This window comes from Nannospalax galili, unplaced genomic scaffold, assembly GCF_000622305.1.
Source record: "Nannospalax galili isolate Female #2095 unplaced genomic scaffold, S.galili_v1.0 scaffold290, whole genome shotgun sequence".
In the NCBI taxonomy this organism is placed as follows: Eukaryota; Metazoa; Chordata; class Mammalia; order Rodentia; family Spalacidae; genus Nannospalax; species Nannospalax galili.
The window spans coordinates 6,282,707-6,298,228 of record NW_008331486.1 but is presented as its reverse complement, the minus strand read 5'-3'; the positions used below and the strand labels follow the sequence as shown (position 1 = coordinate 6,298,228).

Sequence of the window (15,522 nt, the reverse complement as noted above, 5' to 3'; positions counted from 1 at the left end):
ACAGGTACACGGTTTCCATGGAAATGCCCCATCAAGCCGTGAACCAATGTCTCTACCAAGCCCCTTTCTCAGAGGAGGGGGAGGGGAGAGGCTCACAGTCCCCAGCCCAGCCAAACATTCCCGGGCACGTCCAGCAGGTGGGGGTGAGCGCCAAGGGACCGAGCGCGGACGGTGGGGTGTCGCCCGCGTGGGCCCCGCCCTGGGATGCCGTCGGGTCCGCCTGCCTGGTTGGGCTGGTGCCGGGTGCAGAGCAGATTGGGGCAGATTGGGGCGGACGGTGGGGTGTCGCCCGCGTGGGCCCCGCCCTGGGATGCCGTCGGGTCCCGCCTGCCTGGTTGGGCTGGTGCCGGGTGCAGAGCAGATTGGGGCTCAGTTGATCCAGATTGGGGTCCACCGAAGATCCAGCCTGGGACAAGGGCGCAGGCCATGGCTGCCGCCGCGCTCGTGCCCCGCTTGGCGCTGGTGGCGCTGGTGGCGCTGGTGGCGCTGGGTGCGTGGCGGGCGGAGGGCGCGGGCATGGGCTCCTGCTATGACCGTGCAGGGCGCGCGCAGCGCTGTCTGCCCGAGTTCGAGAACGCGGCGTTCGGCCGGCGCGCCGAGGCCTCGCACACGTGTGGCCGGCCCCCCGAGGACTTCTGCCCGCACGTGGGCGCGCCCGGCGCGGGGCTGCAGTGCCAGCGCTGCGATGATGCCGACCCCCAGCGCCGCCACGACGCCTCCTACCTTACCGACTTTCACAACCCCGACGACAGCACCTGGTGGCAGAGCCCGTCCATGGCCTTCGGGGTGCAGTACCCCACCTCGGTCAACCTCACCCTGCGCCTGGGTAAGCGCTGTGGAATGCCCTGTGTCCCCTATCTTCTGTCCCCTTTCCCCATCCCATGGGGACCAAGGTAGAGGATGGACGGAGGGCTGTGCACCCTGGGGGCAGGCTGCAGGACCCAGACAGAAGGAGTTCAAGTATAGAACGGGCACCAACCCTTAGTAGCGGGAGTGCCCCACCTCCCAGGGAGCCTTTGCAGAGCTGTGGATCTGGGTGCAGTGACAATTCCCAGGACTGTTGGGAAGGGGGAGGTGATGTCCTCAGGAATGATCTCCTCCAGGGTTCCTAATCTGGTTAGCTTCAAGGTCCAATGGACCCCCGAAGTTGTGGGTAGTGTAGGAATGGGAGCCAGCGCAGTCACCAGCAAACCCGATGGGTGTAGCTTTCTCGGCAGAGCCAAGCTTCATCCTGCCAGTGGGTAGCCAGAGCAGTTGCCATGGCCCCTCTGCTTTGCCCATGACTGCCTTCACCCAGCCTGAGCCAGGGTGAGGGCTGTTAGGTCTCTGGAGACAGGAACCCAGAGCCCCCCCCCACCTCTGCATCTGGAATGCTCTCTGCCCACTTCAAGTCCAGCCCAGTCTAAGTGTCCTCCATCAGCCCTTTGCCATGTCCAGGGCACTGACTGAGCTCAGCATCTTTCCCTTATTTTCATCATCAAAATCTCCCAAACGACAACTCAATGTATTTTTATAACTCATTTTGACGCTAAACTTGACCTGGGGCTATTTAAAGACTTTGTTTATCCTAGTGAGAGTCAATACTCATACATTTTGCTGCTGAAATCTCATTTGAGTACAGCCTGAAGCCCCAGAAGGAAGCTTACTATGCAAGCACTCTACCCCTGAGCTACATCCCCAGCACAACTCTGAGAAGTTCTGAATTCCAAAACAGATTCGGAGCCAATGAGATAGGGTAACAGATGATAGAACTGTGTCCGCATGAAAAACTGTGGGCTCTGAGAGGTTAAGTGTTTTGCCCAAAGGCACACAGCTGCTAAATGACCATCTGGACACAGACATCTCAGTGCACTTGACATGTGCTGTTCCACTTACCACTGAGTTGGGTGGCAAAGCCCTTTCACTATACCACCCACCACTGTGTTGACTCTTCATAGACCTGAGTGGCAAAGCCCTAGCAAGAGCTAGGAAATGACTCTGACCTTGGAGAAGGGAGATGAGAAGGACACTGAACCCCCTCAGCAGAGCAGACAGATACATCCTCTTCCCCACAAAATCCTCAGCCCCCAGGGGCCACAACACCTCTTCTGGGCCTATCTGGAACAGGAGGTGGAGCTGTGGATGGGGCAGGGTCTCTGACCAGACAGGAAGCAGGAGAGTAGGGGAGTTGGCTGGCGGGGGCTGGCAGGACCCCAAAACCATGGGAGGAATCTGGGGCAGGGTGGGAGCTGTAAGGGAAACACAGTGTTCCCTGGCAATGGCTGTCATGCGTGCCTGTGAAATCTAGACTCTAAAAAGAGGACTCCTGCCAGACGCACCAAAGGGTGGGGAAGCCCTGTGTTTGCCTTTGGGACAGTCCTGTTTTGGCCTGTGCTTGAGCAACAAAGACTACCTGAAACCTTTAGGTCTTTCTATAAGCAGCCACTGGCGCCCAGAGACCCTGGCTGTGAGGGTGGTCAAAGACAGCGCTCACTCACACCCACATGGTCGGTCCTCCCTGGAGCCAACATTGTCTTCTATCTTATTAGAAAGCACCAGACTCACGGGAGGGAGGCCAGAAGAGTTTGTACTGGGAAAAGAACAAATGAATGAATGACTGACTGACTGAATGAATGAATGATAGTGTTACCCTGCATCCTGGGCACTGGGCCAGCTCAGAGTTCTCTTGCAGGTTCTGGGAGTCAAAATAGTCTGGAAATTCTACAGTGGGGCTTTGGATGCAAGCCCAGAGAAGCCACTCATTGGAAAAGGAGGACTCTGTGTTGTGCCTCAGTTTCCTCACATGTACAGTGGGGGTAAGATTAGGACTACGGATGTGGCTCCGTTGGTACAGTGCTTGCCTAGCGTGTACAAAGCCCTGGGTTCAATCCCCAGCACGGCCTAAACTGGGCATTGGCAACACTCAGAAGGTAGAGGCAGGAGAATCAGGAGTTCAAGGTCACCTTTGGCTACATAGCAGTAAGGTTAGTGCATCTGAGGATAGTACTGTAATTCCAGGCATTTAGGTCAGAGCCATCAGCCCCTGTGGAGAGCAGGCTGTGTGGGACTGAGGCCTGTGTCAGGACTGCCTCAGAATGAGGAGGGTTGGCCTGCTCCAAAAATGTCCTGACTTAAGACCCTGGTTATACATGAGGGCCACTGGGGCCAATGTCGGCCCATTTGGGGTTTGGGTGACTCAGGTTTGCTATAGCTAAGCCATAGGCTCATGATACTGGCTGAAGGAGAGGCCTAGGGTACCCTGGTCATTGGCTGAGGTGGACTGGTAACACTCCCCTCAGTCTTCCAGCTCCTACTTGCTAGTTCCCCCTCCCCTTCCATGAAGGCTCCTGGGAGGGGAGAGTGGGCGGCAGCTCTGGCCCAGGTCCCCTGGAGGGAGTGGGGGTGAGGGACTAGAGAGGAGGAGATAGAGGTCAGCCTGGGATGGAGGTCACAGTGTTCCCAGCTCCCCGCAGCTTCCAACATCTGGTCCAGATCCTACCCGCAGTGGCTGCTGAGCCAGGTCTTCCTGTCTGGGATAAAAGGCCACAGCCGGGCTGTGTGGCTGGCAGCCCCCAGTGCTTCCTGGAGGTCCAGGGAAGCCAGCAAGGCTGGGGACTGGGGCAGACAGGGAGAGGAGGAAATAGAAGGCTGTGGGGTGACAGACCATTGAGGCTTAGCAACTGTGCGAACCTGCTGGGCTGGGCCTGCACCTCAGCCTAGAGGGGCTCTGAGGATGAAGTCAGCTGCCCAGGATCACACAAGGCAATTTGGGCCAGAGAATAGATGGATCAGGCTGGCTCTAAACTTTCCACCCCCCACCCCCATCCTGGTCAAACCCAGTGTACAGTGGCTCTTGATGCCCTGTCTTGGGTAATCAGGACTCTCCCAAGGGCCACTTCCCAAGGGCGAAGTGGCAGGTTGGACCCAGACACCCGCCTGCTCAGTACCTCATGAACCAGAAACCCTGAGGACTACAGGCCAGCTGCTGTGGGAAGGAGGTGGTAATACACATGAGGCATAGAAGCCTCAGCTGGGGTCAGCATGGGCTTTGCAAGGCCTGAAGGTGGTAAGAGAAAGACTAGAGACCAGAGTGCTCCAGGGCAGGTGCTCCAGGCTGAGGGCAGAGCATAGGAAGATGGGAGGTAGCTTGGTAGCTCTGAGACCCTCCAGGCCTGAACTCCAGTGGAGGGAAGAAGCCAGTGGAGGCCATGGTAAGGAGCCTGGCCCAGGTGAGGGCTGGACAAAGGACCCTGCGAGCTCCCTGGGATCTCTGAGGCCACTGGGTCTCTCAGTTGTGTTTTCCTGTGGAGTAGGCGGGGTGTTTGCCTTGGCTGGGTCTGCAGCTGGGGGCCCTGAGTCCACTTTCCATCTCCTCAGGGGATTTGGCTGAACACCAGGCCCGAGGCAGGTCAGGAGTCAAGGCAGTGGCCTTGGGCAGCCTCCATCCCCACTGGGCTCAGCTGGCCTTGTCCACACTCCTCAGAGCCTCAAACAGTGATCTAAAGGTTGCAGGGGTGGGACGTCCTATAGCCAGGAGGGGAGTAGGCAGCCACCCCACAGTGTCTCAGCCTCCCACTATCCCTGCCCACCTAACCTCTCTTCTGACTGTAGCCATGGCCCTCAGCCAGGTGACAAAAGGTCACAGCTCCTCTCTCCCTTCCCACAGGGTCTCCCTGCAGATCCCCTTGATTCTGTAGGCTAGGCTTGCTTTCTCTTTCTACCTTCTGGTAACCCAGGCTAATCTATAAAGCAGTGGACATCTACTGGGTGCTAGTCCTCAAGACCCTATGATGTCACGGAGACCCTGCACCTGTTAAGGTGTGCCCCCCACCACAGTCTGGGAATTCCTGTTCTCCCAGGCTTGAGTCTACTTGTGACCCTGCCTACCCCACACAGAGGCTGAGTTCTGGGGTGCTAAGGTTTGGCCTTGATTGTTACCATCCCTAGCCCTGACCTGTCATGAGGGATCCCTGTTTTTACAGCTGTACCCCATGCCTAGCACCAGGTCTCCCACTCAGGTTTCTGGGCTAGCGTTAGTCAGCAACACCCGGATTGACTAAACAGTGTCTAAATTCAATTGTGAGTCTGCTCTGTGTCTAGCACTGTTTGAAGAGCCTTAGAGATATCTGCCCCCTTAGCCCCCTAATTGTTGTGCTCATTTTGCAAATGGGGAAACTGAGTCACTACACTGACCAGCCCAGTTATCAAGAGGGAGGGTCAGGCACTATGGTCAGGAAGCTGGGGTATGCCCTCCGTGGGAGCGAGGGATGGAAGGCATGAGTGAAGACCTCCCGTCTTCAGCCTGTGTTCAGCAGCACAGCCGCCTCTCTGCCTGGCCCTGTCCCTGCTCCCCCAGGTTCCAGCCCCTCCCCCAGGCAAGCGCTCACCCCATCTCTCACCCTGACTTCACCTGTTAGAATTATGGTCTGTCTTTGAGACCCCCACTGCACCTCTCCACTCCAACCCAGCTTCCCACCCAAGCCCTGAACTGAGGGATTTAAAATGTTTATATCAGCTGGCCCTTGGGTCTCATGCAAGGCCCCCAAAGCAAAGGCCCCTGTGGTGTTCATAAGACCTTTACAACAGTCAAAGATGCAGCAGCTCAGGGTTGAGGAGGAGCTGCATGGTTCGGAGAATGTACATCTCCACAAAGGAATATTATCTGGCTCAGAAAAGGAATAGATGCGTGTTATGACATGGGTAAATACCGAAGTCATTAGATCAAGTGAAGTAAGCTAGTCACAAGAGGCAGGTGCTACATGATTCTGCTTCTAGAAGGTTCCTAGAGCTGTCAAATTCATGGAGACAGAAAGTGGAATGGGACCATCAGGGGAGGGGACCGGAAGCAAGTATTTAAGGGACAAAGTTTCAGTTTGGGAAGATGAAAATGTCATGGAAGTGGATAGATGGGGTCGGCGACTCCCAACAGAGTGGGTGTGCTTAATAGTATGAAGCATATATATATTTGTCTTTTTGAAGCAGGGTCTCCCTGTAGGCCCAGCTGTCCTGGAACTCACTATGTAGACCAGGCTGGCCTTGAACTCACAGAGATCCACCTGCCTCTGCCTACTGAGTGCTGGGACTAACCCACACCCAGCTTGAAGTGTATACTTTAAATGGCTAAGACAGTGTATTTTGTTTTATGCATCTTTCTTTTCTTTTCTTTTTGAGACACGGTCTCCCTGTAGCCCCAGCTGGCCTGGAACTCACTATGTAGACCAGGCTGGCCTGGAACTCGCAGAGATCTGCCTGCCTCTGCCTCCTGAGTGCTGGGATTAAAGGCGTGCGCCACCAAGCCCAGCTTTATACATCTTTCTTAAAGAAAAAGTCACTCCCCCAACCCTCCCCTCTCCCCAGTCTCTCCATGCTCTGAACCAAGAATTCCCAAATCAGTTCCCTCTCTGGTCCTGAGACCACTTATCTGCCAGAGTGCTTATTCGGTCTCTGGGACATTCTCTCTGTTCCTCTCTCCGTCATCCCCTCAGCCCTTTATCTGTATATTGTATGTATGTATTTATGATTTGTTTTTCTTTATTTTGGAGTACCCTGTCTCCACTCTTTGCACTTATATTTTGTACACTTCAGTGATCACAGACCTCAGAATCCTTCTTAACACAAAGTCTTAAGCAATCATCAACCAGAGAAAACCTGTTTTCTCTCCCAGGCTAGACAACAGACTTGACAATTTTGATGTTTGTTAGGTATGATCCAAAGATGGACAGGCCTGGCAGGGAGTGGGCCTGATCCAACTCGGCTCCTGTGACCTGTGGCATCATATTGTGCCCTCTGAGAGTCCCCAGTTCTTCACAGGGATTCACCATGCTTGGTGCTGAACTGCCTAGAGCTAGCTTGGGAGAGGAAAGGCCTGACAGTGGGTAGCAGGTTAGCCCCGGGGCTTGGGGCCCTGCTGGGATCCCTCACATTGGGAACCTTGTGCTGGGAGCAGCTCTCTCCCAGTTCTAATGCCTGAGGTGGGTGCCAGCTTGTCTGCCCACGTGTTTCCAGCTCAGTGCCTGCTGCCCCTTCAGGCGCCACCCCCACCCCACCCTACCCGGCTCCCCAGATGGCTGCAATTAAAACGCTTTGTTTTGTTTCCATTTTCCCAAAATAAGCCTGGCCTATCCGCCCGGTCAGTGCCGGATGTGGGCCAGCTCGGTTTATGGCGGTCCTGTCTTGGCGGGCTCTGTGTCCCAGCTGGTGGGGTAGATGTGCCTCTGCACCCTGGGACTTGGCTCAAGAGGTCCCTGGCATGCTAGCCACTGTATTAGCAACCATCCAAAGCTGGAGGGAGTGGATGGGATCTCCAGGTCCATGGACACCACCACCCTCTTCCTGGCAGCCCTGTCTCCCTGGAGACCCACAGAGCCCCAGTGGGAGAATAGCTGGCTCTGTACAGCCATTTTGAGGGCTTGAGGTCTCAGAGAGATTCAACAGCTTTCTGTGTGGCGTTAGGCAGTTCCCTTCTCCCTGAGCCATGGGCTCATTAGTGGCGCATGCTCTGTGACGGGACTGGGTGTCTCAGGTAAACATGTGAAGGATATGTTTGGCATGGTATCTGGCACATAGTAGGTGTTCAATCCAGTGCACTTATCTGGGATGCATGGGAGATAGTCAAGGACTGGGGAGAACAGCATTCCAGGCAGAGGGAACACTATGTTGAATGGCCTGGAAGAAAGGCTCAAACTCCCAAGCTGCATCACTACTGGTTGACAGTTGGTCAGACAGGGAGCACACCGTTCTCCATCACTCTGGAACCTCACTGGCCCCTGGAGCTTATGAGTGTCTGGGTGGCAATGAGTTTAATCCCTGTCAATGTATACTGGTAGATCTTGGGGGCCATTCCCTTCCCCATCTTCTGGCTGCCTTTGGCAGTAGGCTGCACATCCGCATGGAGCAGACTGCTGTTTCTCTGCTAATTAACTGTATAACAAACCATCCCCCAACTGGCCCTCTGTGATGTTGCAGTTCTCACCTCCTGGCTTGGAGAGGGATAGGCCTGGGATAGGACTTGCTTGCATGCAATCCTGTGACTGCCTTTTTCCTACAGAGCTTCTATCTGCCAGACACCTTTGAAGTTCCTGGAGGAAGCCGTTGTTTGGCTGCTCTGTGCTTACTGGACCTGCCACACCTGTGCCAGCACATCTGGGCACATCTGGGCCTGGCACTCTGAACAGGAGTCAGCTAAGGGGGCTCCCCAACCCTGCCTGCATCCCAGTTCTGCATGCCCTCCTGTTAAGGGTTCTGAGTGTCAGTGCCAAGCTGTGCTGCCACGGAACTTCGGAAAACATCTTAAACCGGAACCTGGCAAGCCGGTTGCCTTTTAAAAAGTTTCGTCAAACTGGGTTTTCTCCAGTTTTAAATTAGAACAAGCTTCATGAGAGAAAATTGGGGAAAACAGAGGAACACTGAAGGAAGAACAGTTGCGCTGAGTTCCCAGGACAAACACGCTTGCCAATTAGACGGCTGTCTTTGGGGCCTGTGTCTTTGGTTTTTGTTTTATGTTTCGTTTTTTGAGACAAGGTTTCATGCAGCTCAGGCTGGCCTTGAATTCATTATGTAGCCAAGGATGACCTTGAATTCCTGTTCCTTCTACCACCACCTCCTCAGTGCTAGGATTACAGGTGTGAGCCACCACACCTAACTGGGGCCTATTCTATTCTTTTCATTTTTAAATTTCTTAAATTAGTGTGTGTGTGTGTGTGTGTGTGTGTGTGTGTGTGTGTGTGTACGTGCACATCTGTGGAGGCCAGAGATCAATCTCATGTGTCATCCCTCAATTCCCATCTACCTTGTTTCTTGAGACAGGGTCTCTCATAGGACTTGGGGCTCCCTGATTCAGCTAGGCTGGCTGGCCAGGGAGCCCCAGGATCCTCCTGCATCATCTCCTCCCCAAGAGCTGGGATTACAGGTGTACATCACCACACCTGGGTCTTTGGGTGAGTGATGAGGATTCAAACGCAAGTCCTCATGCTTACTCGGCAAGTACTTTACTGACTGAGCCACCTCCCCAGCCTCCAGGGCTGTTTTATCCCACATAGCATCTTGTGTCTTTTTCCTTTCAACATTTTGATTCTGGCTTTTTCCTGGGTACTCTCAGTGGCTTTGGTCACTGTGGGAGTTTCTGTCCCATAAATCCCATAGCTATTTCTTCAGACTCCCAATTTTTCCCAAGTCTATAAAACCCTTGATGTTTGTTCCTTGCATTTAGCCCATGAACCCCCCATGCCGGCTTTCTTTGTCAGATGCTGGGAATATTCCTGCAGCTCCTCATGCCATGTCACCAGAACGCCTTCCCAAAAGGCCAATATATTTACTTCCTTAAATTATCCTTTTATTGTGGTGAACAACGCTGGCTCATGAGCTGAAACACTTTCAAGTACACACAGTTCAGGGGCACAGAGTGCATTTGCCTTGCTCTGCAGCTGTCCACAGAGTTTCAACTCAAGAAACAGACTCTGCCACCATAAACACTGACTCACCTCCCCCAACCCTGTGGCCCCACTGCATTTAAAAATACATATATACACATATATATAGATATATTATTGGGCGTAATGGCCCATGCTTTTAGTCCCAGCACTTGGGAGGCAGAGGCAGGCGGATCTCTGTAAGTTCAAGGCCAGCCTAGTCTACATAGAGAGCTCTAGGCCAGCTGGGTCTACAGGGAGACCCTGTCTCAAAAAGATCTGCCAAAATTATTTATTTATTTTATGTGTATGAGTGTTTTGCCTACATGCATGTAAGTGCACCTGTGCATGCAATGTCTGAGGAGGCCAAAAGGGGGCATCAGATCTCCTAGAAGTAGAGTTACGGATGGTTGTTAGCTGCCATTGGGTGCTAAGAACTGAACTCAGATTCTCTACAAGAGCAGCCAGTGCTCTTAACCACTGAGCCATCCCTCCAGCTACTGCCCGCACTACCACATTTTAAAAATATAACATTTTATTTAGAGATTTATTTATTTTTAATTATGTGAGGGGGAATATATACACATTTGTGCAGGTGTCCACAGAAATCAGACATGTCAAATCCTCCTGGAGTTGGAGTTGCAGGTGGTTGTGAGCCACTCAGTGTGAATGCTGGGAACTGAACCCAAGTCCTTTGCAAGAGCAGCCAGTGCTCTTAACCACTGAGCGCCCCCCTCCCAGCTCCCCCTGTTCCTCCTATAGAGGACTGGCTCTCATGATTGGTTCTCAGCAGGAGGGAAGCTGCCAAGAGTGTTCCTGCTCTCAGGGGAAGTGCTAGGAGGGGCATTGCTGAAGGCAAGACCTGTGAGGGGTTCCTGAGCCCTGGGTGGGGGGAGGGGTGGCAGTGGTTCACACAGTGTAGAAATTACTCTGTTTTAACCCCAGGGCTTTGTACATGGGGATCAAGCCTTCCACCTCTGAGCCACATCCTCACCCTCTTTTTACTCTATTTTGAGTCAGGATCTCACTGAGTTCCCTAGGTTGGCTTTGAACTTGAGATCCTCCTGCCTCAGATTCCAGAATAGTTAGAATGACAGCCCTTTGCCACTAGGCCAAAGCTAGAAATCACATTTAGGCTGAAGCCTGGTTCCTTCTCTTCACTGAAGTCATATACGTCCTTACTGGGGCAGACAAGTGCTCCCTCAGAGAGGGCAGGGGAACAGCAGTCCCCTGTACGTCCAGGAGTAGCCTGAGGTGCTGTCTCTCTCATCTCTTCCGTGTCCTGTACTTAAGCCTGGGTTGTTGACTAACAGCCCACTGTGGCCTCTGGCCATCCTGCCCCCCACCCACAACCCCCTTTCTGTCTCAGCTCTGTCTTCCAACCCCTTGCCTCTGTGTAGTCCTATGTAGTAACTATGATGGATCTGGGCTCACTGCTATGGGTCATGATGGCTCAGATGGGTGGAGATGAGGAAGCAGGGCTCGAAGAGTGTCCCTGTGCTGTGTCCGCAGCAAGAGGAAGGAGTGGGCTAAGCCCAAGGGAGAGGGCCCTAGGGAAGGAACAGGAGAGGACCAGGTAGATGGGATGCCTAGAAGCCCAGGAAACAAGGCGGGGGTGGGGGTCCCCTGGCTGCAGCCACAAAGGACTATGGGTAACATGGCTTCCCCAGGGCAATTTCCATGAAGCAGTCCAGAGACACTGTACTCAGTAGGACAAAAGTTGGGTTGCAGCCATGGAGCCCACCGCTGGCAAATTTGGGTCAAAAGAAAAGTCCGGGCACTGGAGAGATGGCTCAGCAGTTAAGAGCACTGACAGATCTTGCAGAGGAACTTGGTTCAATTCCCAGCATCCACATGGCAGCTAACAACTGTAACTCCAGTTCCAGGGGATCTGACGCCCTCTTCTGAGCTCCACAGGCATTGCACGACACAAGTGCACTTACACACATGCAGGCAAATAAAAATAAAAAGAAAGGTTAGAGAGAAGCCAGAGGAAGTGTGAGGGGTGTAGGGAGGGTTTTGTTAGGATCTGGGGCCTTGGAACACAGGTTTGTAATTGCTGTACAATTACAGGTTGGTGGGGTATAGTAAAAGAAATAACTTTCTAAATAGTAGAAGAGCTTTTTCAGGATGGGACACCATCCCATTGTGGGAGATATTTGAGCAAAAAGACATGTTGCCTGCTGGGTTGTAATGGCTCAGACTTCTGTGCAAAGAGGAGAGCTGAGCCAGATAAGGATGACAAGTACCTGGGAAGTGAGCTGTCCTCACCTGTGCCTCACCAATCAATGGCAGCACTCTGGCCCAGAGTGCCATTCTGCTCTCCCTGGACCAGGGTTGCGACTCCCCATTCCCTCTTTAAGATGGTCCCCATTTGCCTGGCTGCAGGGAAGGCTTACGAGATCACCTACGTGAGATTGAAGTTTCACACCAGCCGACCCGAGAGCTTTGCCATCTACAAGCGAACACATGCCAGTGGTCCCTGGGAACCCTACCAGTACTACAGCGCCTCCTGCCAGAAAACGTATGGGCGCCCAGAGGGCTACTACCTGCGGCCAGGCGAGGATGAGAGGGTGGCTTTCTGCACCTCTGAGTTCAGTGACATCTCCCCACTGAGTGGGGGCAACGTCGCCTTCTCCACCCTGGAGGGCCGTCCCAGTGCCTACAATTTTGAGGAAAGCCCCGTGCTGCAGGTCAGGGAGGCACAGGGCCTCAGGGGCTCAGGACTCAAGTGGGATTTGGGTCAGGGGACAGCAGGAGAGCCAGTAGAGGCAGGACTTTGGAGCCTCTTGGGTCTTCCTAGTTTTCTTACTTTAGAATCCTGCCATCTTTTGAGGATGCCTGATACAAAAAAAAAATAGATGAAAGAAAGTCAGATGTGGAGCTTATGGTATGCCTGTCCTTTCAGCACACAGTAGGCTGAGGCAGGAAGACCACAAATAAGAGGCCATCCTGAAGCCTAACTGGCTTCTCCCAGCTGTCCCTGGGGTGGGAGCTGGGAGGGGCACTAGCTAAGGAGTGATGTGTCAAGAGATCTTTTCCCCAGTTCCTTAGAGGCCTCAGTATCCCCCAGCAGGGCCCTCCTGAGAACACATGGCCCCAGGCTGGATGTGACTCGGAGGCAGTGCATTTGCCTGGTATGCCCAAAACTCTGGGTTTGACCCCAAAACTATGAAGAAGACAAAATGTAGGGGCTGGGGATGTGGCTCAGTTGGTAGAGCACTTACCCAGCACGCACAGAGCCCTGAGTTCTATCTCCAGCACTGCACAAACGAGGTGTGGTGGTGAGCACTCGTAATCCCAGCACTTGGGAGGTGGGGGCTGGAGGTTCAGGGCCATCCTTGGCCACGTAGTGAAATTGAGGCTAGTCTGGGATACATGAGACCCTGTCAAAGACAAGAAGGGGGAGGCGGGGAGAGACTCCAGCTCCACCTGACCTCACAGTCAGACCTACCTCTGACAGACCCCTGAAAAAGTACAATGACCTTTGCAACGCTCAGCCCCAGGTGACTCTGGGAGTGACAAGAACCCGCGGTGTCAGTGCCTTGCAGAGTTTGCGGACCTGAGTCCTGCTGGGGCGAGAAGCGACTTTGCCAGGAGCTCATTTTCAGTCCTGACGGCCTGATTGCTAAGCCAGGAGCTCCCGGGCTGAATTACAGTTGATTAACATTCAGCCGGAGCCGCCTCTGATTACAACAGCAGGCAGATGGAAATGTCAGTCTCCATGTGCGGCCCCCACTTCCTCACCACGCGCTTCCATGGGGAAGCTGCTCAGCCAGCCCGAAACCAGCAAGTGTTTATCGAGTGTCTGCTACTTGCTGGTCCGAGCCCAGGGGCTGGGAGGCAGAGAATGGGGGAGGGGGGCTTCTCTTGAGGCTTGTTTCTGGGATGTCAGCCCTGTGAGGAGCCACTAGGCCCAGGGGAGCAGGAAGAGGGTGGCAGCCTGCATGTCAGGGGCTCAGATGGATTGCCTCACACACACACACACACACACACACACACACACGTGTGCGCACATATACACAGACACACACACACACATATGTGAGTGCTACCTCCAAGTCACATTCCAGTCTGGAGCTATGTGTTCTCAAGAGGGCCTACGGGGGGATGCTAAGGCCTCTAAGGAACAGGAAACGAAGGCCTGGATGGGGACACCAAGTGGAACAGGGGAGATCTCTTGACATGTCACTCCTTAGCCACACACACATACACAAATACACAAACACACAGGCACGCACATGCATATGTAGACACACAGCACATGCATGTGCACACATGTTCATACACACATGTAGGTGCATACACATGTGTACACATAGGCACACACAATGCACATAAACATGCATGCATATGCATGCACATACAAATATGCACACACATGAATGCATGCACATACATATACTCACATACATACACACACTCGGGTACACATGCACACCCATACATGCACATACACACGCATGCACACATACCTACAGATACATACTCATGCATGCACATATACATGCATGCATACATGTCTATATACACCCACACATGCACATACTCATGCACACACATGCATGTACACATACCTATGCACACATACTCATGCATGCATGTACATGCATACCCACATGCACACATACCCATACATGCACATACACACATACATGCATAGTAGCAGTTGATGTCTCCCACACTCCTCTACATGCCTCCAGGGGATCCACTAGCCTGGTCCCATTTTACAAAGTAGGAGACAGAAACACCAAGGCTGTCAGGCCTCATCACTAGAGCTGTATAGTCAGCAAGTGGCCCATCTCCCAGTTGGCCTGACCCAGGGCTCCTGGTCCCTAGCCTGTCTTCAGGACTTGTCTCAGCCAGACCTGTCCCTGTGCAGAGCCCAGTGGAGCAGGCCAGGAGCATTAGCTGATGGTGTTCCTCCCCCAGGAGTGGGTAACCAGCACCGAGTTCCTCATCTCTCTGGACCGACTCAACACGTTTGGGGACGACATCTTCAAGGACCCCAGAGTGCTCCAATCCTACTACTATGCAGTGTCTGACTTCTCCGTGGGTGGCAGGTAGGTAGAAGCAGGGCACTGAACCAGGGGAGGCTGAGGGGAGCAGGGCTCAGGCCCCAGAGCTACGTAGCAGCTATTAGTGGCCTCTGTGGAAGGGTGCAGCAGGCACCTGGGGTGACCAAGGGCGGAGAAGAGAACAGGACCCCACCCCTTACCTGCATTTGAGGACCTATTGCTGGCTCCATCCAACCTCCACAGGCCACCAGCTGCAGGTCCCCACATCAAGCAGCCCTCACTAGGAAAGGAGAGGAGAGGGTGGGACCCCCCAGGCCTGTGGTATGGCAGGCAGGACTCCAAAGGCTCCCAAGAAACATGTCCGTACACCCCAGCATAGAGGGCCAGGGGTGAGATGCCTCCATGAGCTGGAAAGCTGGACTCAAAGGAGAAGGTGACAGAGACCAGCTTATGTCAGGATGGTCTACAGTTTATCCGCATCCCAGTTAGTGGCAGATTGTTAAAACACTCAGGGTATGTGACAGGGAAGGCATGGTGGCAGAAGCGTGAGGCAGCTGCTCACATTGTGTCCGCAGTCAGGAAGCTGAGAGAGATCAATGCTGGTGCTCAGCTCACTTCCTCCTTTTGTTCATTCTGGGACCCCAGCCTGTGGGATAAGGCTGCCCACATTCAGGAGCCTTCCCTGCTCAGTTAACCCAGTGTAGAAACTCCTTCACAGACATGCCCAGAGATTTGTCTCCTAGGTGATTCTTTATCCTGTCAAGTTGAAAGTATGAACCATCATGCCCTAATAGCAGCATGGGGAAAGGGTAGGAGGAAGAGGAGGTAGAAGCCTTAGGGAGACAGGGTGCTAGGACTGAAAGAAGATGGTGCCCAGATGCTGGACTTCCAGGATTCTGGGGATGATTGGATGGTGTTAGAGATGGATAAGGTGGGAGGAGCCTGTGCCCATGACTGGCTCTTGGGTGTGAAGTGGCCTCAAGGGACCCTGGTAAGGACCCCCTGCTGTTTCCCAAACACTTGTCAGGTCAAACCTCCCTGAGGGCTCCAAAAATGGTGGTGGCCTCCAGCTGCAGCGCCTGCTGTCAGGAGGGATATAGGACAGAGCACATCTGGGT

The 15,522-nt window shown here is 53.6% G+C and overlaps 1 protein-coding gene across 1 annotated transcript in view; it reads left to right on the top strand.

Moving 5' to 3' along the window:
• The first annotated feature begins 399 nt into the window (after window positions 1-399).
• The window catches only part of Lamc3 (laminin subunit gamma 3), a 65,536-nt gene continuing 50,413 nt past the window's right edge, over window positions 400-15,522 (top strand). Inside the window, exons 1-3 of the mRNA XM_008825696.2 lie at window positions 400-826; window positions 11,775-12,079; window positions 14,319-14,449. Coding sequence (XP_008823918.1) covers window positions 427-826; window positions 11,775-12,079; window positions 14,319-14,449 — 836 coding nt within the window. The 5' untranslated portion in view covers window positions 400-426. The remainder of the gene's footprint in view (window positions 827-11,774; window positions 12,080-14,318; window positions 14,450-15,522) is intronic.